At 53.1% G+C, this 26,040-nt stretch overlaps 1 protein-coding gene across 13 annotated transcripts in view; it reads left to right on the forward strand.

Annotated features, from left to right (window-relative positions):
* The window catches only part of LOC122374161 (myosin heavy chain, muscle-like), a 39,952-nt gene extending 14,382 nt beyond the window's left edge, over positions 1-25,570 (forward strand). For 2 of the 13 annotated variants that reach the window (XM_043352749.1, XM_043352760.1), the window contains exons 8-41: positions 119-211; positions 598-760; positions 959-1,062; positions 2,662-2,799; positions 6,726-6,845; positions 7,573-7,722; positions 7,862-8,032; positions 8,253-8,432; positions 8,978-9,140; positions 9,281-9,333; positions 11,086-11,173; positions 12,672-12,789; positions 13,955-14,072; positions 14,347-14,483; positions 14,606-14,732; positions 15,199-15,408; positions 15,687-15,926; positions 16,108-16,381; positions 16,914-17,056; positions 17,290-17,415; positions 18,564-18,667; positions 18,986-19,064; positions 20,470-20,613; positions 20,916-21,083; positions 21,326-21,432; positions 21,693-21,924; positions 22,110-22,262; positions 22,395-22,826; positions 23,093-23,233; positions 23,413-23,600; positions 23,785-23,911; positions 24,472-24,612; positions 24,888-25,031; positions 25,287-25,570. In XM_043352749.1, coding sequence (XP_043208684.1) covers positions 119-211; positions 598-760; positions 959-1,062; positions 2,662-2,799; positions 6,726-6,845; positions 7,573-7,722; positions 7,862-8,032; positions 8,253-8,432; positions 8,978-9,140; positions 9,281-9,333; positions 11,086-11,173; positions 12,672-12,789; positions 13,955-14,072; positions 14,347-14,483; positions 14,606-14,732; positions 15,199-15,408; positions 15,687-15,926; positions 16,108-16,381; positions 16,914-17,056; positions 17,290-17,415; positions 18,564-18,667; positions 18,986-19,064; positions 20,470-20,613; positions 20,916-21,083; positions 21,326-21,432; positions 21,693-21,924; positions 22,110-22,262; positions 22,395-22,826; positions 23,093-23,233; positions 23,413-23,600; positions 23,785-23,911; positions 24,472-24,612; positions 24,888-25,031; positions 25,287-25,397 — 5,187 coding nt within the window. In that variant the 3' untranslated portion in view covers positions 25,398-25,570. Of the gene's footprint in view, positions 1-118; positions 212-597; positions 761-958; positions 1,063-2,661; positions 2,800-2,851; positions 2,990-6,725; positions 6,846-7,572; positions 7,723-7,861; positions 8,033-8,252; positions 8,433-8,977; positions 9,141-9,280; positions 9,334-11,085; positions 11,174-11,840; positions 11,929-12,671; positions 12,790-13,023; positions 13,142-13,954; positions 14,073-14,346; positions 14,484-14,605; positions 14,733-15,198; positions 15,409-15,686; positions 15,927-16,107; positions 16,382-16,913; positions 17,057-17,289; positions 17,416-18,563; positions 18,668-18,985; positions 19,065-19,337; positions 19,417-20,469; positions 20,614-20,915; positions 21,084-21,325; positions 21,433-21,692; positions 21,925-22,109; positions 22,263-22,394; positions 22,827-23,092; positions 23,234-23,412; positions 23,601-23,784; positions 23,912-24,471; positions 24,613-24,887; positions 25,032-25,286 lie in introns of all 13 variants that reach the window. The other 11 variants (XM_043352750.1, XM_043352747.1, XM_043352758.1 and 8 more) reach the window with 11 other exon arrangements.
* Positions 25,571-26,040: the final 470 nt, after the last annotated feature.

A 26,040-nucleotide genomic window follows, 5' to 3' on the forward strand; every position in this document is an offset into this window, starting at 1 on the left:
TACGACTCAGAGCAGCGGTGTTGTGAATCTGTCGCCATCTCGCCACCACGTCAATGTACCTAGTAACCAGGTCCCCTATCTGGCGGCGGCTGACCTATGTGAGCTCTGGTGGCCGCAGGGTAACCTCGAGGACCAGGTCGTCCAGACCAACCCCGTGCTGGAGGCCTTCGGCAATGCCAAGACCACCCGTAACGACAACTCGTCCCGCTTCGTGAGTCCTGGTCTGCGCTGCGCCGGGCGGCCGATTCAGCAGGGCCGAGCGCGACTCTGTATCAGAAACGACTCGGACATCGCAATATCTGCGGACACAATCACTGCGGAGATGTAGACCGTCAGTGAACAGTTTTACCAATTTGTATGAAGGACTGGGGAAACAGTTCGGTGGCTCCGTATCAATGTCACGCCTAAATATTTTTTACGAACTCATTCAGGTGTAATTGTGAGGGCGGCTTGGTAAAAACAATACAACCCAGCTCAGAGCCGTCCCCGAGCTGCACTACATTTATACCGATGCTAGCATGATGAGGTCTCTGTTTCGCTGCCACCGTGGCCAGTCGCGAGTTGGACCACTGCTCACCGTCCCCTGTCTGCGCGCAGGGCAAGTTCATCCGTATCCACTTCGGCCCGCTGGGCAAGCTGGCCGGCGCCGACATCGAGACCTACCTGCTGGAGAAGGCGCGCGTCATCTCTCAGGGCCCGCTGGAGCGCTCCTACCACATCTTCTACCAGATCATGTCCGGCGCCATCGATGGCCTGCTCGGTGAGAGGAGTAGGACAGACACACGGGACAGCGGCGCGGGGAGGGACAGAGGCTCAACAACATCCGATTGCAGCCCACATATATCCTCGGTGTCTCCAATAGGCCCACTGAGTGATCATTCGTTATTGTGGACTGTGGTGAGTCCGAGGAGCCGTTTGGAGTCATCGGGTCAGTCATGTGACCTTGTCTGTTCCCCAGATCGTCTGCTGCTCTCCACGGACATCTACGACTACCACTACGTCTCCAACGGCAAGACCACCGTGGACAGCATCGACGACCACGAGGAGATGAAGATGACGGACGTAAGTTCATCGACATTCGCGGCGTCACTGTTAACGCTCGGAGGAATTCATGTTCCGATCCCGACAAGGGAACCGGTCAGGATATTTTCTCAGTAGAGGTGCAGGAACAGCTCTTCGGTCACTGCATATATTCTATATATCTAGGAATGTTCACGCTACCCATCATTTGTATTCACTTTTCACATTCTTTTTCGTCATTGCAAATATGTTACGAATCAATAAAAATATTCTCTTGTGTTTCTTACGTCAATTTTTATATCCTGACTTTACTGGAACAGTTGTAAATAGCGTGATATACATAAAAAGGTGATTGACATTGTGAAAAAGTTTACAGCGTACCCTGTGAAGGTGAGTCCAGTGGGCTATTTAGAATTATTTGGGCCTCAAACGTAAACACTAAGCAATCAGATCCCGTGAGCGTCTTTTCTGTATTCATCGTCGGCGGTAATGCTTATCTATGCTTATGTTGCCGTCTTTATCAACCTGCCGGCGCTATAAACAAAATAAAAATTCAATATTAACCCGGCGGCCGCTGGGCCTCCGCGCCACCCGCCGGCCGCTGGGGGGGGGGCATATAGTTGCCCCCCCTTTACTTCCGCGGCGATATCGTCGCAACGCGACGAGATAGAGAAGCGAAACTTTGCACACACCTTCCTGAATACCTAGCCGAGGTTGTGTCCAAATTTGGTGTCGATCCCATTTGAAATGACGTCACAGTGACGTCATAAGTCAAATTATAGATTTGCGACTCTCAGTTTCCTCACGATACATCAGGCATATGGGACCGAATATAAAGGGCCGATTATTGGTTACGAACTAGATGGAAGTGTACTTAGATGTTTTAGGATGACAGCAGGTGCTGTCTAGTTCATTTACAGTTGAGTTTCATGCTCAGCGTCATCAGAAACGGTCCATATCGGAAAACGACAAAACTTTATGACGTCACTGTGACGTCATCTTAGATGCTACAACCACCAAACTTTCTTCAGACATTGCCTAGGTATTCATTTGAAGCTATGCCAAGTTTCACGTTCGTAGCTCATCAGGTTTCGGAGATATTCCACAAAACGTAAAGGGGGGGCAACTTTATGCCCCCCCCCCCCCAGCGGCTCGTGGGTTAAGTTTCAATTTAGTAGGAAGAGAACTTTGTCAACTCCTGCCGCGGATTGGATAACTGTTGATGCAGCTCTAAGCGCAAATAACATCCAGTCAACATGCGTAATGCCTCTGCTGCCTGGTGCAATGATCTATCTTACTGCTTTGTTTGCTTCATGCTTGCCGTCCGCAATCTTTCTCTTCCTCTCTCTCTCTCTCTCTCTCTCTCTCTCTCTCTCTCTCTCTCTCTCTCTCTCTCTCTCTCTCTCTCTCTCTCTCTCTCTCTCTCTCTCTCTCTCTCTCTCTCTCTCTCTCTCTCTTCCCCCTCTCTCTCCCTCTCCCTCTCCATCTCATCTCCCTTATTCTCTCCCTCTTTCCCTCCTCTCTGTCTCTCTCCCTCTCTTTCTCGCTGTGAGCTGTGGCGTGCCCCAGGGCCCGGTGCTGTCGCCCACACTCTTTGCTAGTTGCTGATCCGCCGCCTCCCTGCTGCCCCCGCCCCCGCAGACGGCCTTCGACGTGCTGAACTTCAGCCAACAGGAGAAGGACAACATTTACGCCATCGTGGCCTCGGTGATGCAGCTCGGAGAGATGAAGTTCAAGCAGAAGGGCCGCGAGGAGCAGGCAGAGGCCGACGGTACCTCAGTACGTGCTGACCCCGCCAACCCGCTGACCTGACCGCCTTGTCGACCCGCAGCAAGCGTTCGACGTGCTGGCCTTCACCCAGGCAGAGAAGGACAACATTTACGCCATCGTCTCGTCAGTGATGCAGATGGGCACGCTCAAGTTCAAGCAGCGCGGCCGCGAGGAGCAGGCGGAGGCGGACGGCACGGCTGTAAGGCGGAGCCGCTGGGCTGCTGCTCTGGGCTGAGCTGCTGAGCTGCTGATCTGGGCTGAGCTGATCGCCGCCGAGCTGTGCTGAGCTGGTCGCTGCTAAACTGAATTCATGAAGGCCCTCACTTATGCTCTGGCTCTCTCGAAAGGCTTCCTGCTGAGTCCTGGTCCTGCATTTCATCAGAAAAAAAATGTCTTGCCATCCATCTTTTAAGCTTTGTTTGTTGAATTAGAAAACGAATAGTTCACTTCGATGAATTCTGAGATATACGTCGTATGAGAAAACCCTCATTATCATATCATGATTATCATAAAAGGCTAGACCAGGTCTCAGCGTCGAATAATCATTTCTCACTTCTTACAATCGTGGGTTTTAGACGAATGAGGGACTTACTGTGGGTGCCATCGCCACTTCATGGCAGCTTAAATATGAGGTTGAGGTGATTTGTTGACGCATTCTTAACTATAGACGCCACCTAAATATCTTTAAATGCATGACCATTTGTTTGTGTGTGCCAATGCTTCAAACGCATGCTGAATAGCTCAAAGGACGGCAATGTGTGTGGACTCTTTGGAATTTATGTCACTTTGCTATGATCTAATTTCTAATTGTATTATCACCCTTACATGAGTCGTTCTCAAACCCTGCACGTGTGTGTGTGTAAGGCTAGCTAGAAACACCTGGCATGGTACGAACCACATGTTATTGCTGATGACGTCATTTTACAACAGCTGACGCCTCTTGCTGTGTCCACACACAAGTCACGTGACCAACGACTGTCCTGGCACTCGACCCCACGTCCCCTCAGGGCAAGATAGTGGAGCACGCAGAGCGAACGAGCACATCTAGCGGAATATGCCCCCCCCCCCTCCCTTGAATGCACCCCTGGAACTCGCCTGAAGGCCGTGGATGCACACGAACCCCTTTGTGTGAACATTAGTGACCGGAATGCCTTTCAGAGTAATTCGTGTGATTGGCGCCCCGGGCAGACTGACCCTCTCTGTTCTCACCCAGCCCCCCCCCCCCCCTCCCCGTCCGTCAGCATGTTTCTGGAGCCGAGACCGCGACGCTAGACCAGTGCAGCCAGCACGTGTGACTCCACTGTGTGACCCCTCTGTGTCACCCCTCTGTGACCCGTGCTGCCCTGAGATCCGGTGTCTGGAGGGTTACCCGGTCCGAGCTCGACACCCGCACGAAACCCGACACTGAACTGCTTGGGAATGTCCCCCAGGCAGCTCTGCACGATCTGAACACTAAAACCTGCCAGCAGAAATGTTTGAGATGATGGGAGTGGCCTTGGAATCATTAGTTTTAACACGTTACATTGGGCACTGAAGAAGTTAAACAATGATATTTGTTATTAACCCGCGCACCGACGGGGGGGGCGGATATCCGCCCCCCCCCCCCTGAGGTTTTTCGCGAATAGCGGGAAAACCGCGGCGCGTAGCGCCACGAAATTTGGTATGACTATAACCTCATCAATTTTACACATGGTGTGCAAGTTTGAACCTCCTACCTTTTAAGGTCAGGTCACCAGGTCACTTTGAATGACCCAACCTCAAGTCACTTTTTTGCAACTTTGTCACCGTGCCAGAGCTACAGTAGATGTCGGAGGCCTTTGAAAGTCGCAGGATATTATTAGGTCATTAGTAGCTACAATTTGTTTATCTCGGAATTTTGATATCGGTGACCTAAGGTCAGGTCAATTTCGCGACCTCCCCATTATAAGTCAATGGGGGAAAAATCAACTCCCTGTTTTTACCACTAAAACGGGTCAGAATGGCCCCATATACCATACATGACTTCATATACGATCAACCTTCACTACCTTGAGGTCTGTTTTGCTGTTGGGCAGCTGTGAGGTCATGTGACGTCATCAAAGGTCACCAAAGGTTTTTGGCCAATAACTCCGTACAGGAACAAGATACAGACGCGTGGATGTTCTCATTGTGTTCAGCTCGTCAAGACGCATCGAATGATATGCATGATGACCTCGAGGTCACGTGACCTGAGGTCAACCTTTGACCTTGACCTTTCGAGGTCAACATATATATCATTCGATGCGGATTGACAAGAGGATCACGATGATGCCCTTAGTTTGTTCCTATCTTGACTAGTTCGAAAGTTATTCGACAAAAACTCTCTCCATATCTAGCGCCGCCATTTTGACTTTTTCGACCCCTGTGACGTCATCTTTGACCTGACCTGAAAATGACCTTAGTAAAAATTGTAGATCTTGGCCGTGCGTATCCGATGCCGTTTACCGCTTGTCGCTATCTTGCTTCGTTCTCGAGATCTCAGGGGGGGGCGGTCATCCGCCCCCCCCCCCCCCCCGTCGGTACGAAGTTGGCGCAGACCCCCGTCGGTGCGCGGGTTAAAGCCGATTGCTGTAAGACTCGTATGTTGCTGATCAGGGCTGCGGAGTCAGAGTCGGAGTCGGAGTTGGAGTCGGTCGGAGTCGACAGTTCTTCCCGGAGTCGGAGTCGGAGTCGGAGTCGCCATAATCCTACCGACTCCGACTCCGGAATCGGAGTTGACGCTGCATGGCCCAAAGTCATGCACTGCACCTGTATGAGTGACGATACTGCGCCCGAAATAAGATTTTGTCGAAAAAGGACCATTTTTTCTGTTTTGGAGGAACGTTTTCAGCGAAAGAAGCAGAAGACGGTGAATTCCCCAGAACCTGCTTTTTAATTCTGCATGCTATTTTCAATGCATATGTATTTGCAACGCAAAACCTTGTAATGCATAAGGGATCGTTCTAGGCAAGATAAAAAACATTCCATCATAAACTTCAATATCATGATATGGATTTCAATAGAACCGTCCGGAGTAGGAGGCGGAGTCGGAGTCGGAGTCGGAGTCGATTTTTGAAGCCGGATTCGGAGTCGGAGTCGGAGTCACCTTAAAATCCATCGACTCCGCAGCCCTGTTGCTGATAGTGATATGTAGGTTGGTGTTCAGGAACTAAAATTGTGTTTAATTGCTATAAGGCCAGAGAAATGGCAGACGGACTGTTGTGAATGTTCTCATATTGTATGTGAGGCTCCAAGTGGAGGGGAGCATTATTCGCTATTTGAAGTAAAGCCTCGAATACGACAAATCCCAGAATCTGTGTGGTCTGTCACTACCATATCAGTCGACTGTCGCGTGATAGTCGCGTCTAATTTTATGGAAAATGATTCCAACGGATGCAAATCTCTTGTCAACTTGGCAGGAGACATTGAGATGGGTCGTGTTCATATTGTGTATGATATGAAATATGTGCATACTGATAACAGTTCCGGAACTAATGACTGCACTCATGACAGTACTATGTTTCCCTCTTCCCATCTCAGCCCCTTCAATAATAGAGTTTGCTGACTAGTTGAATCGTTCCTTATCACTGAATTTCAAACTTGTCAGCCTGGTAAGAACCATTGAATACCACTGACAATTCCTTTATTTCAAGCGACTCTCGCAGTCTCCGGGGACCCACTGCGCCTTGCTTTGATGACATTCTGTGCTACCCACAGCATATTGTTTTGACATTCACCGGAAACTTCTTGTGACGTCTGTATTACTGTCATGGCCGTCTATAGCTCCTTGTGATATTATTTCATGTGCTGCCCTCAATGATAACTTTGATTGCTCCGATTATTCGTGACCAACCGCAACTCCCTGTGGTAACCACTGGTTGGCTGTGCTCCGACCTGAGCCCAAATAACCGTCGAATTGTCTCTTCGGCGCGTCACAGGAGGGCGAGAACGTCGCCAAGCTGCTGAAGACAGACGGCGTCGAGCTCTACAAGAACCTGCTGAAGCCCAGGATCAAGGTCGGCAACGACTTTGTCAACCAGGGTCGCAACAAGGATCAGGTGAGTGGCCTGAGAGCCGCACAACCAGTGCTCGCTTGGTGACCTCACGGGCGACTTTCTAGGTCGGCGTAATAAAGACCATGTCAGCTTACTCTGGATGAGTTATGAATCATTTCACAGCAGTTTATGTGAGTGACATATTCTGATAAGCAAACGTCATATTGATACCTTTCAGCTTTGTGAACCATCATCGGCAGGGAGGATAGCACGATGCAATATTTGCTCACATTCGCATTACGTGGGTTAACGGGAGTACGCCCCGTACGGCCGCTAGATGGCAGTGTCCTGCGCGCCGTGGCTGCTAGGCTATACCGCAGTACAGTGCAAGTCTGCCCCGCCCGGCCGCTAGATGGCAGTGTACTGCGCGCCGTGACTGATAGGCTGTGCCGCAGTACAGTGCGAGTCTGCCCCGCCCGGCCGCTAGATGGCAGTGTACTGCGCGCCGTGACTGATAGGCTGTGCCGCAGTACAGTGCGAGTCTGCCCCGCCCGGCCGCTAGATGGCAGTGTACTGCGCGCCGTGACTGATAGGCTGTGCCGCAGTACAGTGCGAGTCTGCTCCGTCCGGCCGCTAGATGGCAGTGTCCTGCGCGCCGTGAGGGTAGGCTGTGCCGCAGTACGAGCTCGCCGGCCGCTCGGCGGCGTGCGAGTCGCCGCTCCGAGGCGCTCGGTCCGTCCGTACCGCCGTGTTGATCAGCGGGTGACACGCCGCCCCTGCCTGTGCCCAGGTGTACTACTCCGTGGGCGCGCTGGCCAAAAACATGTACGACCGGCTCTTCAAGTGGCTGGTCAAGAAGGTCAACATGACGCTGGACACCAAGCAGAAGCGCGCCTCATTCATCGGCGTGCTCGACATCTTTGGCTTCGAGATCTTTGACGTGAGTTCAGCGACTGGGAAAATGGCATCGGATCGACAGGATGTGTGATTCGAGAGGACTAGTCATAATTAAATAAATGTATATACTTACCCGGCAAGAATTGTGGCCGCTGACCAGAGCACCCCGTTCTGTTTGACAGTTCAACAGTTTTGAGCAGATGTGCATCAACTTCACCAACGAGAAGCTGCAGCAGTTCTTCAACCATCACATGTTCGTGCTGGAGCAGGAGGAGTACAAGCGGGAGGAGATCGACTGGGTCTTCATGGACTTCGGCATGGACCTGCAGGCATGCATCGACCTCATGGAGAAGGTGACTCGTCTACCGGGACCCCTGCATGATACACTGGAACCGTTTATAGCCATGATTTTATCTGCCTGCAGGCGGATGAATCGTATGTTATGCCGTCTTACTAATGAAAAGTTTTGAGTATGTTGCAGTCTGTTTCTTGTGTAGGAGTCGGCTGCGCCAGACGTCTGTGTGATGTAAGACCTCAGCGTGTCATCTGACACCCTATCTATGCGCTCGGCAGCCGATGGGCGTCCTCTCGATCCTCGAGGAGGAGAGTATGTTCCCCAAGGCCACCGACAAGACGTTCGAGGAGAAGCTGAAGACCAACCACCTGGGCAAGTGCCCCCTCTTCGTCAAGCCAAAGCCGGCCAAGCCGGGACAGAGCGAGTCGCACTTCGCCATCGTGCATTACGCCGGAACGGTAAGAGTTGCGGGATCGACACCGTAGGAGACTAATATTATCTCACTATCGTCACTTCATTTTTCAATTTCATTTTTTCTTCAAATAGGGCGGCGTCCGCTTGGAACAGCCTGCCGCCAACTGTCCCTGGATGTAGCGGCAGAGCTGGTTTTATCTCTGCCCTGGACACGTAAATGTTTAATATGTTTCATATTTTTCCCTATTTTACCTTGTATGCCATTTGTAATGTGCCTTTTCTCGCGTGTTTATATCTGCAACTACCAAGTATGACGTGATTCAAACATGAAGCCAACGTAAGTGGGATGATTCGAAACACATCTGAATCTGAATCTGAATCTGAATTTTGATAATTATAAATATGGCTTAGGGTACACCTGCTTGCAAAGTTCTAATGTTCCGCGATCTATGTGACACTTTTTATTTTTAATTGAGCTCAGTGTTCAATGTTCATCCATTCCCCTTGAACGTGTGCGCTATGGAAGTTCGGATAGTGCACTTTACCTGGTGGTGCGCAACGTGGTGACATGACACGTTACTACGGACAGGTGAACTATAACCTGGTGGGCTGGCTGGAGAAGAACAAGGACCCACTGAACGACACGGTGGTCGACCAGTTCAAGAAGAGCGGCAACGCCCTGCTGGTCGACCTGTTCGCCGACCATCCCGGACAATCGGCGCCAAAGGAGGAGGGCGGCGGCGGCGGAAAGGGTAGGTGGAGCAGGCGCAGAGCCGCGGCAGGACGGCAGGGAAACAGAGGGGCCGGAGGGTAGCGGGGTACGAGTGGGCCAGCTGAGGGAGACGCATAGCTGACGTCCGCCCCCCCCCCCCTCCCCCGAATTTTGCCGCAGGTGGCAAGCGCGCCAAGGGCTCCGCGTTCCAGACCGTATCTGCCATGTACAGAGTGAGTACCGGGATCGGACCACTGGGGACGGCGGCATCCACTCTGTCGCCTCTTCACCGAGCAGAGTCAGGGATTATCACTCAACTGGGGTCCACTCTGTCGGGGCCGAGCTCTCCGTAATGTTTGTATTCGTTCTTAGCCATTTTTCATTGTTGATCAATATTTTTCACCATTCACCAAAAACATTTCATGCTAGTTACAATTGTTTAATATTCTGACGCTCCTCTGCTCATCACTAGGGCGTCGCTGCGATGCTGAAGACGCTGCGTCTCACTCGTGCTTTCCAAGTGACAGTTGACCCAGTGCGCTGAGCTCTGCAGGAGGTATTGCCCGACTGTCCGGTCAATGTGTCCCCTGTAGGCCGATGGCTGACCTGCCCGGTCCCCCCCCCCCCCACCTCCACCCGCTCGATGTGATGCCTGTACATCGGACCGTTCCCGCCCCCCCCCCCCGTCAACCCAGAGTGACCCCTGCCGGACCAGTGGTGTTCCGTATACGGGTCTCCGGCTGCCGCGCCGCCACTGGGCGGGCCGCTGACCCCGTGTCCCTCTCTGGCCAACCCGTGTAGCGGCCCGCTCCCCGCCCCTTATCAGTGATTCTTTGTACCGTCACCCCGTGCCGTACACCCCGCATCGTACAAGTGTGCATTCTGTACTAGAGACAAGTGTACCCCGTACCAGAAGACGAGTACCCTGCATCACCCTGCATCGGAGAGTTGGATATCCTGCATTGGAAAGACATGAGCCCTGCATTGGAGGGAATGATTGCCATCATGCATCGGGAATATGTTTACCTTGCACCAAAGATGTGTGATCAGCACCTCGGACAATGTGTCCCGCATCTCAACCCTTCTGAACAGATGGTGTTTTAGTGAGCGCCTTTGGCAAAATCCCTGACCCCTCCCCCCGCCCCCGGCCGCCGTTTGCGCCACCTCCCCTCCCTCAATATCTAGAGTCAAGAGTGTGAGTAGTGAGTACCCTGTGCCCCTGCACTCCAGTATGGTATGCGTCTTTAGCTGTCTGCACCTTCCCGGATAGTCCAGCATGTGATGCAACAACGCTCGTCAGAACGTACCCCATCGGACCACTCAAAGCAATTGTTATTCTCTTGTGACACGCTGCTCTGTCTTCAGAGTTGAAATTAAGCGCCTTCGAGATCATGCTTGCAAAAGTCCATTCTTGACTCGTGCTTTCTGTTTTTTCCTTTTATAGCGAAAAAGATGCTAAAGTCACTCGCAAAGTCCAAGACGCACTGTGTTTGTTCTTCGGCCATTGTTTGCATGAACAAAAAAGGACTCATAATGCTAAATGTTACATAATACTATAAATGATCAGCTGTGTAACAAACCAACTTAAAAAAATCAAAAATAATTTCTATCTTCAGTTCATACAGATGAAAGCATAATCGTTCAAAAATCAGTGCCATGCCTGCGCGCTAGTAAGGATAGCACTGTATACAAAACTGCACAGTGCACACCTGATTTCTGAGCGGTTTTCTGAGGCGATATTGATTACGTTTGGAGCGTGACGGATGATAAAATATGGCTATGCTTTTGAACAATTCCTTTGTCATTTTATCGTTAGGTTTTCCCCCTGAACAGATCACAGGAAATCGGTTGTCTTAATTACAGCCACGTAGAGGTTCCAGGGCGGCGGTCGGATCTCTCGGCGACCGCCCCGCGCCCGGTGTCCCGCTGTCACGATCTGACGCGGTGAGCTGCCGGCGGCTAACCCCCGGTGACCGGTGTTTTAGGAGCAGCTGAACGGACTCATGAGCACGCTGAACGCTACATCTCCGCACTTTATCCGCTGTATTATCCCCAACGAGACCAAATCGCCCGGTAAGGCCCCGGCCCGACGCACCACACACCCGCCGGCAGTGAACCCTCACCGGCGGGGAGCCGTGCCGTGACCCAGAGAATGGTTTGACCCTGCATTGTGCCCTGACCTAGCGGTGGAAATTCCCCTCCCCTTTGCACAGGATTGGACCGAGAGCCTGCTGTTTGAGGCGGTGTGTGGCCGAATGTGCCCTTGCGTGTGAAGATGGCCTTGCCTCCCTCAGTGTTGACCTGCCTGCTACCCTGGCCCCTAGCGTGAGATGCCCCTGTGACCCGGTGCACCCTACAAACGGCTGAGCACCGTTTGGCTGTGGATGGCTGAGGCCGAGATCCGGCTGAGCACCCTCCGTCTGCCGCCCCTGAGTACCTGAAACTCCAGACTGCCGCGCCGGAGTGCCCCCCGGCGCTGGCTCCCCATCACCAGCGAACGACATCCGCTACTCACCTCCTCATAACACCCTAAATCAACCCCGAGTCTCAGACCAGAGGACAGGCCTTTCACCTGTGTTACGCTTGGAGTGCCCCGCTTGCCAGTCGGCACCTCTGAGTGACCCCAGGTGTACATACGGCTGGATGACCCCGTAGTGACCCCGCCTGACCCTGCCTGACCCTGCGGTAGGCGTCGTTCCCTTGCCGAGCACCCCGCTAACCGTCCGGCTCCGTGTCCCAGGAGCAGCTGAACAACCTGATGGCCACGCTGCAGGCCACGTCGCCCCATTTTATCCGCTGCATCATCCCCAATGAGACCAAGTCGCCCGGTAAGGTCTGCCGGGCATGGTCTGCGGCCCGGCATCCTGTGCCTGGGTGACGTCCTCTGCATGACCGAGCCGCGCCCCGGCGCCTGAGTGTCCTGAATCTGCATGGCTGAGCCGCGTCATACAGCCAGACTTGCCTGCCAGACACATACGCAGCATGACGATGTCGCTGGTCATCTGCAGCCAGCTGTTCAATTTCAATATCAATGAATACATAGACAGTAGCTTACGCTTTGGTGGTGTCAAGTAATTACGCTCGTTAAATGTTCTTTATAAAATGCTCGCGGTAGGTATCTAAATCCAGTATTTTATTATAAGCCTCTAAAAAGATAATACGTTTTTGCATTGTATTTCGCTTTCACAAAATAGTCTTCTGTTGCGCGTCCATAAAAACGCCTTATCTGTGCCGCCTTCTCTTCTTGTAACGCTGTTTAAATGCAACATTACTGGTTATTTACCGTATTTAATCAACATATTAATAAGTTTTACCTCCGCGTATTTTTTGTTTTCAATAAATATCGACCTTTTCATGGCTTTCCCAGCTCTTCAACAGCTCCAAAAGCATTAGTTAAGTGTCCTTGAAACAATGCAATGAAAATCCACTTTTTATAGAGCAACATCTCTTTGAGGTGTAGCCACTAAGGTGGGAGAGTTGATGCGTCTAATTTCATTAGCCGGTGAGCCGAGATTTTGCGGGTCCGTCCCCGTTCGGTCGGTCCACTGACTCCGTGCCGACTCGTCCGCAGGTGTGATCGACTCCCACCTGGTGATGCACCAGCTCACCTGTAACGGTGTGCTCGAGGGCATCCGTATCTGCCGCAAGGGCTTCCCCAACCGGCTGCCCTACCACGACTTCCGCCACCGGTACGTGCTCACCCTGCGACCTCCGCTGACCCCTCACCTCGCTCCTACGGTCCACAGATGGTATCCCCGATAGGGCGCACCCCCACTCATCAAACATAATAAAGAGACGCTTTCGAGGGTCCGGCTACCCGGTGCCATCACCTCCCTGTTAGGCCAGCCGTAATTCAGCCAGTGGTGACACACTGAACTGAGCGGGAACGGACAGACAGCTGACACCACCCCCGTGTCCCAAAGCTATAACATTCTGGCGACAAAGGAGATGGAGGCTCTCAAGGATGGCCGAGAGGCCTGCGCCGCCTGTCTGAAGGTGGTCAACCTGCACGAGGATAAGTTCCGCCTCGGTCTGACCAAGGTACACCCGCCAGGTGGTCCTTTCGTCCCGCAGTGCAGTGGCATGCAGTAGATCCAGTCCAGTAGACGACATGACGCGGCGACGTGGGCACCTGACCAGCGCTTCGTCAGCCGTCCGTTTAAATAGTGGCTGCTCTAGTGCTCACAGAGTGATTCGATTTTTAGTTAAGCCAGTCAAGTGATTACCATGCTGCTCCAGCACTCAGTCTTCAGGTCTTCCAGCAGCGGCAGACGCGTAGTGATGTAGTGCACCGCTAGTGTCCTGTTGTAGACTGTTTTAGTGTTAGTCCTAGACGTGACTTCGTTAACATGGATGTGTCGTTTGCGAGCTGCACTGGTCGTAGTGAGATGGCGATGCAATGTAGCTGTGTCGTCGTTCACATAACAAGGGACAACAGCTGTTGCAGCCATGGGCGATTGACGCATGGTGCTTAAAGAGCTCGGGTCACTCTCAACACAAGTTTTACACTGTACCAATGCGTAACAATCGCTCACACTTGAAATCTAGCCTTACCAATGACAATCGCCTGTGGCTGCCCCAGCTCGTAGAAATGATCGTGCCGTCCATTTTGCATAGTTGAGTCATAGCCTAAACCAGATAAGGGAAGAGCTCGTACTTGTTCTGCCAACGGCAAACGCCACCAAAATTTATTGAACATTCCCATGGCTGGGCTGGGTGGGTGAGTCACTCAAATGGGGGGGGGGGCAGCAGAACGGTACCAGCTCTCCCCTCATCCTGGGGCTCAGCCGGCACTGAGAGCTGACGCCCGCGGCTGACGTAGTAACCAGCACACCCCTCGCACCCTCTGTACAGCTACAAGATCCTCGCCGTCGAGGAGGTGAACAAGATCAAGGACGACAAGGAGGCCTCGGCCGCGATCCTCAACAAGATCGAGCTCGACCAGGAAAAGTACCGGCTCGGACTTACCAAGGCATGTGCGGCAGCGCCGAGGCGTCCGTCAACCGTGCAGAGAGATGCAGGCGCTCTGCTGTATAGGTTACCACAGGAGTTCACATGACGAACGAATAAATGCCTCGTTTTCACACGATAAGACTATTGACTCAATGGTTCATTTCCATTTTTTTCATTTCCATTCACGTCCCATAACAGCCTCCGAAACGGCACGTTCTTTCTAAGCGTTTCACTATCCACTGCACTAGTGCCTCCCCCGTTGCCTCTTGGTGACCTCGATATGCCGCTGCCAGGTGTTCTTCCGTGCCGGTGTGCTCGGCGACCTCGAGGAGCTGCGTGACGACAAGCTCAACATGATCTTCTCCTGGATGCAGGCCCAGATCCGCTCCTACTTCTCCCGAAGAGAATACGAGAAGCTCAAGGAACAGAGGTAACCAAGTGATTTCACTAGTTGGCTTGACGATGTCAGATATCCTATATGTGTCTGTCTGACGTTTTGTTTGGTGTCGTTGTTGGCTATTTCCTGTCTGACCCTGCGCTCGCCACGCCCAGGTCTATGCTGCTGGTGGTGCAGCGCGCCATCCGCAAGTACATGCGTCTGAACGGCTGGCCGTGGTTCCGCCTCTGGATCCGCGTCCGCCCCATGCTCTACGAGACTCGCATCGAGGACGAGATCAAGGTACGCGGCCGGTCTGCCAATGAGAGTCGAGTCACTCACTTTCAGTGTAGATGACAGTCAGCAGGGCAAGCCAGACGTAACACGCTCAAACCTGAAATGCAGTAGACGGGACAGCGCCAAACGCCGGTATCGAAAACGGAGAGCGAAAAACGCTCTTTATTCTCCTTTATTCTCGTCAGTAAATATTTGCGCCAGCCGAGCACTTGTAAACGATTGACGTGTTCACCTTGTCAGAGTTTTATGGCGCAAAGATCAATGACGACCGGCTGGCAATCGTACCAGGCACAACGGATAACCTTAGGCGAAGGTCGTAGGTACGTTCAATATCGAAATCAGCTCAGAAACAGTACATGCTGTATGCTTTTGTGCTGTGTGCGTCATATGCACCAGGTCGGATGCCAGATAGCCGCTGACTGCCACAAGACCGCGCGTCAGACTGACGTTCTGGTGTTTCCCGGTTCGGCAGAAACTGAAGGAGGAGGCTGAGGAGGCTGAGGCCAACCTGGATGTAATCTCCAAGGCGCGCCAGGAGTCCGAGGAGAACAACGTGCGTCTGATGAAGGAGAAGGCCGACCTGGCCGCCCGGCTGGAGGCTGAGCGCGGCGAGATGGGAGACGAGATCGCCAAACAGCAGAAGCTGCAGGCGCAAAAGGCCGACCTCGAGAGCCAGCTGAACGTGAGTGCCGCACACAGACGTCTCTGTACTCGGCAACCAAGGCGAGAGAGAAACTTATCGATGTCATAACTATTCCTTGCTGAAACTCAAATGTACTTGGAGCCATGAATATTCCAACGTTCGAATTATACGTTGTATGCACCAATGGTCACATAAACTCTGCAGCAGGACTCACCTTGCGTAGTCACGTTCTCAGTATGACTGATGTCTGATCTCCCGTCCCACCGCTCCGTTCTCAGTAGGACTGATGTCTGATCTCCCGTCCCAACGCTCCACAGGATGCCCAGGAGCGCCTCACCGCAGAGGAGGAGGAGCGCCAGAAGCTCTCCCAGGAGAAGCGCCGCATGGAGCAGGAGATCAGCTCATTCCGCAAGGACCTCGAGGAGGTCGAGCTCAGCGCCAAGAAGCTGGACGCCGACAAGACGGCACGCGACCACCAGATCCGCACGCTCAACGACGAGATCGCCCAGCAGGACGAGCTGATCAACAAGCTGAACCGCGAGAAGAAGCGCCTCCAGGTTAGATACGATTGACTACTGGTCTACATTGATTGTATCCTACCTAAAAACTCTATTTGCTTTCATTCATAATGACAGGTCAATGTCCTGCAGAAAACGTTGATTGCTTTTAATGTTAAACGACCTGATCAATAAAGGATGCTTGTACTCTATCTGAATGTTTTCACTCTCTATCCTCCAGGAGAACCAGCAGAAGACGGTGGACGACTTCGGAAGCCAGGAGGACAAGGTCGGCCACCTGCTCAAGGTGAAGGCCAAACTGGAGCAGACGCTGGACGAGCTGGAGGACTCGTTGGAGCGCGAGAAGAAGACGCGCGCCGAGATGGACAAGGCCAAGCGGAAGGTGGAGGGCGACCTCAAGCTGACTCAGGAGGCCGTGGCTGATTTGGAGAAGAACAAACGCGAGCTCGAGCAGACCATGCTGAGGAAGGACCGCGAGATCGCCCAGCTGTCCAGTAAGTAGCAAAGGAAGTCGAACATGTTGAGTTTGTAATGTGACGATTATTTCATAAATATGCAAGATATTACAACAAAAATTACCCGACGTTTCGTTTATTATAACTTTTTCAAGGGTAATGAAAAGACACACATTTATCTACGAGAACATGGGATGTGTAACAGCGCGGGCAATTCTTCGTAGTAACACTTCCTGTCTGCAAACAGGTCACAAAGAAACAATTCACAAATCATAATCTCTCCTGACTAAAGATGCGGCCACAGAAGCAAGCCTAAAAAATCCATTTGAAATATTCCATCCAATTTGAAACGTCGGGTAATTTTTGTTGTAATATCTTGCATATTTATGAAGTCGAACATCCTGAGTGTGACACGAATCACTGCTTTTTGATACTTGTGATTTTCACAACGGAGAGCGCTCAAGACAGTGGCCGTGAGGGTATAGTTATGTATGTACTGTGTTTCGGAGTTCGGACGTTGATGTTATCACTCTTCCTCCACGCCCAGCCTGACGTTGTGTTCTGGCCTCAGCCAAGCTGGAGGAGGAGCAGTCCCTGGTGACTCGGCTGCAGAGGATCATCAAGGAGCTCCAGGGCAGGATCGAGGAGCTGGAAGAGGAGCTGGAGTCGGAGCGCCAGGGCCGCGCCAAGGCCGAGAAACAGCGTGCCGACCTGGTCAGTGGCCACTGGCCAGCTATGACAGCTGTCCGGTATTTTTACGTCCTTATCTTACCCAGGGACGTTAACCTCCGCGAGCGACTATGCAATGTACAAGAGCTACGTTGTTACAATTTAGCGTCTGTAGTAAGTTCAGCTGTTTTGTGAACTCGACGCGCCGGTTTTGCTGCCGTTCTCGTCCACAGTCACGGTACCTCTGCAGCTGTTGACATTTCTGCTGCCGCCGACAGGCCCGTGAGCTGGAAGAGCTGACCGAGCGTCTGGAAGAGGCCGGCGGAGCCACCGCCGCCCAGATGGAGCTCAACAAGAAACGCGAAAACGAAATCGCCAAACTGCGCCGCGACATTGAGGAACAGGTACGGTCCAGGGCTCGGCGGAGCGGCACTACCCCTTCACCGGCACACCGACGCTCCCCGTGGTATGTACAGGGTCCGGCAAAAGTCTTGTCGTATGTGGTATTCTAGTTTCTGTGTCTTCCCATGCGCGTTTTGCCCCACCCAGCGTTTTGCTTCCAACGCCATTGTGTCAGCGCATCTATTGTGCCCCGGGGTATGAGACCACAGATAACCTAAGGGTCAGCGGCCGATTGTGCGAGGTCATTTGAGTAGCGAGCGTGCAGTTGAAATGAAGGCTGAAAACACCATGGTCAAATATTACGATGTCAGTCTCAGGAATCGAGCCATCGGCATGATTCAAGCGGGAATGTCACAAAGTCTGGTCGCGAATAATGTCGGCGCCCCTCTCCGACCAGTGCAAAGGTGGTGGAAGCACTTAACACCCACCAAATCGCCAGAATGGCCGCATTTGTTTGGGCGCCCGACGCAGCCAGTGTGCCCACAGCTCCTGTCAAATTCCCAGCGAAGTTGATGGTGTGGGAGATGGTGTCACATTAAGTGCTCAGTGAGCTGCTCCATGTCATCCCGCCCAAGACGAAGGTGGACACCAAGTATTATGTGGAGACCATCTCGGAGGAACTCCCAGAAATGGCTCTGTTCTGAAGCGACGGATGGTGGCTGAGAGGTCGAAAGCCATCTTCATGCAGGAAGGGGCTCCAGCGCATCGCTCTGCCACAGCCCAGCAGTGGTGCTGAGACAACCTGCCGCACTTCTGGGTGAAGGAAAAGGGGCCGGGGAACAGTTCCGACCTAAATCCCATTGAAGAGCTGTGGGCGATCGTCCAGAAAGACCTCGACAAACAGACGCCAGCAACCAACCTCGCGCAGCTGGAGACGCAGCTCAAGTCTGCGTGGTCACGAATCCAGCCGTCTGTGCTCCCCACTCTCGTGGCCAGTATGCCGAACCGTGTTCGCAAGTGTTTGCTTGTCCGTGGACAATACATTGAGCGCTGAACAACGTTTTTATTTACAATGGCTTGAAGTGTGGAACGATTTTAAAACTACGTCAAGACTTTTGCCGGACCCTGTATGTAGTTGTACCATCCAGTTGATGTGTAAGCCTGAATGTCCTCTCCGAGGTGTTCTGATCCGGCGATTGGCCGCTTACAGACCATCCAGCAGGAGGCGACCATGGCCGGACTGCGACGCAAGCACAACGACGCCATCACGGAGATGGCCGAACAAATCGACCAGCTCAACAAGTCCAAGGCCAAGTGAGTTAACCGTGGAGCCGGTTTCTAGGCCGTTTTTATGACTACTCAGGATCGGTGATCAGAGTCTTCTTTTGGAATGAAAACGTTCAAAACTAAGAGAGGGTGCTCTGATGAGTTTACACGTATCACGTATGCAGATAACGCCAGACAGGTCGAGTTTATTTCATTATTCCTTGATTGGCAATTATTGTATATCGTATTTTCAAGTGTAGAGAAGTTTGCTAGCAGCACATGGTTAGCCATTTGGCCAAGTGTGAGTGATTCGTCTCGGACGGTTACAACTCCTGCCCCACATCGCGCTCTTGCACAATGCCCCAGGGCTGAGAAGGAGAAGCATGACAATGGCTCTAAGTGCCACGAGATTCGCTCGGCCATTGACCACGTCTACGGCGAGAAGGTATACCTGCTAGTCGGACGGTTCCTGTTTCTGTCCGTCTGCGCAGCGGACCAGGCGACTTCCCGCGCTTCGCTTCCACGGTCCTTGTCTCTAGTCACTCGTGTAGAACAGTGCCCCCGTTCGAGTCGGTAGTCAATGTGTTAGACCTCTGTGCCTAGAGTAGCCGCCCCGCAGTGGCCGAGTGACTCCGTGTCTGTGTCTGTCCGCCCGCTCGGCACCCCGGGTCCGCCTGCCCGCCCGCTATATCTGTCTGCACGGCCGGAACCGTTTCAGGGCCGACCGCGAGGGCGAGCACCTGCGCAGTGAGACCCAGGAGCTGCGCTCCGCGCTCGACCTCACCAACAACGAGAAGGTAGCGCTCTCTGAGAGCATAGACCAACACACGGCCCGCCGCCCGCTGTATCATAGAGTCCAGCTGATACCCAGCTAACACCTTTTATTTTGCAGGAATGCTGATTTTGCCCGCCATACTGATATTTTTCTGAGAAACTTGTTTCCGCCTGTTTCGTTAATGTTTGCGAGGATTTGGTTCTTTTGTGTTTGTAGCATAGAGCGGCACACTGACCATCTGAGGAGCGACGCGGCGGCACTAGGCGCACTGCTGGGAAAGTGCTGCCAACTGACGGTAACACTCCGCGCGCGCTTCTCTGCATGGGGTCCCTCTCCCATTTCGAGCTATCCCGCGCTCCGTGATAGCCTAACCATTAAACTGCGGTGACAGCGGAGCTGGCGCTCGGCTGTCTTGACTGGCCTATTTAAACGTAAACTGCCATGCAGTGTGTCATTATAAAATGTTGTGATTGATATTTAATTACATAATTACCCATATGACTCACTTCAGCTGTAAGGATGTTTATTCAGCCAGCGATTATATCAACATTCCTAATAATTCCAAAGCTATATTAAAGTACATCGGTCCGTTGCTTTCCTAAAAGCAATTGCCCAGTCAACTTTCAGGCATGACATTGATTCGATACTCGGATAGCGATACAACAATAATTAAATAAAAAAGGAGTGTCACGTTTAAATGCATCAAGTGAGTCTCACAGCAATCTCATTAATGACTGGTAAATATTTGTACTTACGTAATCGTCTCATCTAATGATAACGAAAATATGTACACTGCACTCCAGCTAAGCGTGTGAAAGTTACTTCAGCGGCTATCCCCATGTACCTTTCTGTTCCACGTAGGATTAGAAATCTTGCTGCTGCTGACGGAGGCGAGAGTCGGTTTACGTTGTATCGCCAAATCTGTCCATTGAAGTGTCGGTAAACTGATGCATAGTTTGGCTGGCATGCCGCTGCCCGGTATGGGAGGCCTCATTGGCCAGTTCTGCTGCTACATGCGGCCTCAGTAGCCGGTTTCGCTCGGTGCGTTCGGCCTCTGACCGTCATCGATTGGCAGGCGGCGGAGGAGAAGCAGACCAAGGCGCTGCAGGAGCAGCTGGCCAGCATCAACTCCAAGCTGGAGGAGGCCAACCGCACCCTCGGCGACTTCGACACCTCCAAAAAGAAGCTGGCCATGGAAAACTCTGACCTGCTGCACGAGGTTAGTGTCCTAGCCATCACTTCTGACGGAACGTTTGAAAATACAAGCTATGGTAGCACACAATACACTTTATCGGAAAGGACGTTGCTCGAAGCGATGGTAGGCATCAAAAGACCATTCTTGATGAATAAGTTGCATTTGAAGAAAGGTCTTTCGATGCAACCGCTCTCCGACGTCGCTGTATCAGTCTCCACTGACAATTCTCGCTGAGTGGTGGTACCCGCTGATCTCTACCGACCGTTCCACCGCCGACCGCTGACCTCTGCTGACCTCTACTGACCTCTGCTGACCGCTGTCCTCAGGTGGAGCAGGCTGAGTCGCAGGTGTCGCAGCTGCAGAAGCTGCGCAGCAGTCTGCAGTCGCAACTGGACGAGTGCAACCGCGTCTGTGACGAGGAGAGCCGCGAGCGCGCCACCATCCTCGGCAAATACCGCAACCTGGAGCACGACCTGGACACCATGCGAGAGTCGGTCAGTGGCGGCAACGGGGAGGGGAGAGATTATCGTGGAACGACGATACTGACATACGCATACCCTATTCTAGGTCCTCATATTGCCATGTTGTTATCATATTCCAATTTTGTAGCAGTAAAACGTCGCTCTACTTCAACTCTTACGACTAGCAACACCATCATTATGACTGATTTTGTACGTTGATGACGAACTAGGCATGTTCGATACGTTACCGCGGTGCTTACCTCGACACTCGACAGGTGGACGAGGAGGCCGAGAGCAGGTCGGACCTGACGCGCCAGGTGGCCAAGGCCCAGGCCGAGTGCTCGCTGTGGCGCAACAAATACGAACAGGAGGGCGTCGCCAGGTGAGACAGCCGATGTTCGCTGGTTGAGGTACAAGCTAGAAAATAGTTCGTTCATCGCTGTTTGATACACAAACACTTTGGAACACCTTCGGCTGTAGTGTAAAAGATGTAACCATGTCCCGTTTGCAGCCTTGTCTTTTTTGCTGCTGTTCTAATAACTTCCGGAACAAATGACTCGGTAAGACTGAAGCAGCCTGGTGCTCGCAGTGCCATCTGTCCATCTCGGCGGACCCTGCTGACGCAGTGCCGCGCTCCGGCAGGGCCGAGGAGCTCGAGGAGCAGCGCAGGAAGCTGGCCGTCCGCCTCCAGGAGGCCACCGAGCAGCTGGAGGTGCTCAACCAGAAGAACATCAGTCTGGAGAAGATCAAGCTGCGGCTGACCGGAGAGATCGACGAGATGCACGTGGAGGTCGAGCGCGCCCAGCAGCTGGCAGCCCAGATGGAGAAGAAGGCCAAGGGCTTCGACAAGATCATCGCCGAGTGGAAGATGAAGGTGATAGAAACGTCCTCCATGCACCATTGCAGGCATTTTACGGTGCATAAAAAGTGTTTCCATTTGATCATCTTACCCTAAAGGGCTTTCGGCTTGCGCCTTCTTTAAGCTCACTTTAACAGAGATGGAGGCGTCATGGGAACCACCGCAGCGCTCATGGCTGACTGGGCCGGCGTTTCTCTCAGGTGGATGACGTCGCCTCGGAGCTGGATGCCTCCCAGCGGGACTGCCGTAACTACAGCACCGAGCTGTACCGTGTGCGGGGCGCCTTCGACGAGAGCAACGAGCAGCTGGAGGCCGTCAAGCGCGAGAACAAAAACCTGGCCGACGAGGTCAAGGTAGGTACTGAATAGGTACTGCTGCTTTCTAAACACGTGATTAACTGCCGTACCATGCGGTGTGTAACGTACACATCGTGAGCTGGGTGGGATATTCCGTTGCTGATGCCGTTTGCCCGTCCCCATTCGCAGGACCTGATGGACCAGATTATGGACGGTGGTCGCAGCCTGGCCGAGGTGGAGAAACTCCGCCAGCGGGTTGAGCAGGAGAAGGAGGAGCTCCAGTCGGCTCTGGAGGAGGCCGAGACCGCCCTGGAGCAGGAGGAGAACAAGGTGCTGCGCGGCCAGCTGGAGCTCGGCCAGGCGCGACAGGAGATCGAGCGCCGCATCCAGGAGAAGGAGGAGGAGTTTGAGAACGCGCGCCGCAGCCACCAGCGCCAGATGGAGTCCATGCAGGCCTCTCTGGAGGCCGAGGCCAAGGGCCGCACCGAGGCCATGCGCATGAAGAAGAAACTCGAACAGGACATCACCGAGCTGGAGGTGGCCGTCGAGCGCGCAAACGTCGAGACCTTCGAGACCCAGAAGAACATCAAGCGCGTACAGAACGAGCTGCGTGAACTGCAGGTAAGGCAGGACATCTGATACGCTGTTCTTTGCTGTGTGGTAGGAATTATGACGAGAAAGTCTCCAACCGATGTCGTTTTCTAAAAACTCAGTTTTGGTATATAAAGTTGACTTTTAATGTCTTTCATCGTTAAATTACACAGATTTGAGAACGTAGTGAGGACTCCACCCCCTCTTCCAGCATATACGAAGACTAAGGGGATTGTCCACTTCATTTAATTTCATATGAAAATTGTCATTAACGCTGAACGTTATGCCGTCTGCAGACTCAGCTAGAGGAGGAGGAGCGCTCCAAGGCCGAGGTGCGAGAGGCGCTCGGCCTGTCCGAGAGGAGAGCCAACGCGCTGCACAACGAGCTGGAGGAGACGCGCACGCTGCTGGAGCAAGCCGACCGCGGCCGCCGACAGGTCAGTACACTCTCCGGGACGACAGGAGTACCTACGGGGAAAGGGGTCGCATGAACGCCAATGGTTGGCAGGCCAGTCAGGTGGGTTAGCCTCTGAAGGAGGTACTCGGAGATGTATTCGCTTACTCCTCATCCGTTGAATGATCCGTTGTAAGTGACCTGGTCGGTCGCTTTCTCCAGGCGGAAGCGGAGCTCGGCGACGTGCAGCAGCAGCTCTCCGAGACGGAGGCAAACTACAACAGCGCCGCCATGGCCAGGAACAAGCTCGAGGAGGAGGTGAAGACCCTGCACGTCGACCTCGACGAGATGCTCAACGAGGCGCGCACCTCCGAGGAGAAGGCCAAGCGCGCTATGATCGACGCCGCCAGGTAACGAAAACATGCTTTTGTAACATGTTTTGCAACGTGTTGTGGATCTGCTTTACGCTCAGAGTTAGACAGAAGCACTCAACAAGCCAGCCAATTTCGTTATGGTACAGTCCGGTAACTGTTGAAGCTTCGCTCACGTGAATCTGGTCTCTGAGTCTGACCGTATCTTTCCTCGCGTGCGCAGGCTGGCGGACGAGCTCCGCGCCGAGCAGGAGAACGCCCAGCAGCAGGAGGCCAGCCGAAAGTCCATGGAGATCACCGTCAAGGACCTCACCGTCCGCCTGGACGAGGCTGAGGCCAACGCCGTCAAGGTAACCCGGGGGATCGAGACAGTCGCGGGACACTACGAGTGCTGAGACAGGACGCATACGATAAGAGACGTAATTTGCCTTAGAGCATGTTGTGCAACTCATTCAACATACGGCCCGGATAAGTTTTCAATTATTGAAGCCTCTGGTGTGAGATACTGTTGGAAGACTGGCATCCCAGTTTGGCAAGACCCCGTTGACAAGCGCCAATCACTATTTGTAGTGTATTGCTTAAGCACTGGTGTGGTGCTTTGCACCAGTGTCGGGTGCAGCAGGGTGTCACACTTCAGCTTCGCCGGGACCGGGGGCTGCTTGGTCCTGGTTCCCATGCCTCATACTGGAAGCCTTTTATCCAGCTCAGGTCTGAGCTGTGCTCATCGCCCTTTTTGAGTACTGAATTTTAAAGAATTGGACGTATTTGATTGTGTTCACAGCGGCACTTGTGTGTTATAATATCCTCCTCCTCATATAGTTCATTCTTCCGATAACTCCTCTGCAGCTGACTTTCCATTCCTGCAAACGACTCCTCCCACACTACCTAACCGGCTCTGTTTGATCGACAGAACGGCCGTCGCATCATCTCGAAGCTGGAGGAGCGTCTGCGATCGCTGGAGTCTGAGCTGGACCACGAGCAGCGCCGCCACAGCGACGTGACCAAGAACCTGCGGAAGGCCGACCGGCGCATCAAGGAGCTCGTCTTCCAGGTCAGGAACGGACATTTTGTTCGTTTGTTTGTTGATATTTTAGGGCGCGTCGACAGTGGGTTCGTTTTGTGCTCATCGGTCAGAAACTAAGATTAAAGTCAAAGTGTATGAGAGCACAGCTGACCATCGTCTCGCATCCTTGTCTTGACGGCATCATCTGAACCCCGAGAAAGAAGAAACGTCGGATACTCACCACTAAACTGGCTTTGTTTGAATTTCTTGTGGAATCCTTACGTTACCCTGCATCTAAATCAGCCCCGCCATGTTCTCCGCAGGCGGACGAGGACAAGAAGAACCACGTGCGCATGCAGGACCTGGTCGACTCACTGCAGCAGAAAATCAAGACCTACAAACGGCAGATCGACGAGGCCGAGGAGATTGCCGCGCTCAATCTCGCGAAGTATCGCAAGTGCCAACAGGTTAGTGGGGAGCACTCCGTCAGATTGTGTGTTAAATGTGTCGTTCAACTTAAACTGCCGCTCATGAGCAAGTAATATGCGACGCGCATCGATTCAACTTCACTGACAAATATGCCTATGTATTGCTTTTTTCGCTAGTTGTATTGAATAGTATAGCAAAGATTAGCATGCTTTTTCCTCGGATAAATCACAAGCCAGATGGGCCACCACCGGCTGCTGTCCTCTGTCGTCTGACCCACCATCCTCTGTCCACAGGAGGTGGAGGCCGCTGAGGAGCGGTGCGACCAGGCAGAGTCGACCCTGGCCAAGTTCCGCGCGCGCGGCCGCGGCGCCTCCACGGCGCGCGGTGTCACGCCGGCCAAGTAGACGGCGCACGGCGGCGGCGGTGGCGGGCGCCCGCCGGCAGCCCCTGGCGCCGCGGGCTCGCGCCTGCCGCCCCACCACCCTCCCACCCTGTCCCATCCTCCGCTTGTAGTACGCTAGAATGTCGCGGTGCTCGTGTGTTGTCACGCAACGATGAATAAAAAACCAAGGTGAAACGGATTGTTTTGAGATCGGTGAAGAACTGTACGGAGAACCGTAGTGGCTTGAACCAAGCCGGAAGTGACCGTTCCAGCGTAAGCGCTCGTCTATTATGATTGTAGCGCTGTGAACTGGGAACTGGGGAGATAACGTTTGAACGGTGTGGAATCTGAAACGCTCACCGGTCGAGGGGGGATGGGGCGGGTGCCGTGTTCCATTACGCGGAACTGTTGCAGACCTCGTCCCGTCGCGAGGGCCGTCTTCTCTCTGTCTTCCGGGCTCATGCCAACCTGCCAATAACCGGTGGCCATATCCAGGGTGGTGAACCATTGCGCACCGGCAAGGGAGTCCAACGCGTCATCAACTCGAGGGAGAGGGTATGCCACTCCTTTCGTGACTCCATTCACCGCCCTCATGTGTACACAGAAGCGAAAAGAGGCGTCTTTCTTTCGCACCAGGACGACGGGGGAACACCATGGACTCGTGC

The sequence above is a fragment of the Amphibalanus amphitrite genome, unplaced genomic scaffold (assembly GCF_019059575.1).
Source record: "Amphibalanus amphitrite isolate SeventyFive unplaced genomic scaffold, NRLGWU_Aamphi_draft 001614F_arrow, whole genome shotgun sequence".
Classification (NCBI taxonomy): domain Eukaryota; kingdom Metazoa; phylum Arthropoda; class Thecostraca; order Balanomorpha; family Balanidae; genus Amphibalanus; species Amphibalanus amphitrite.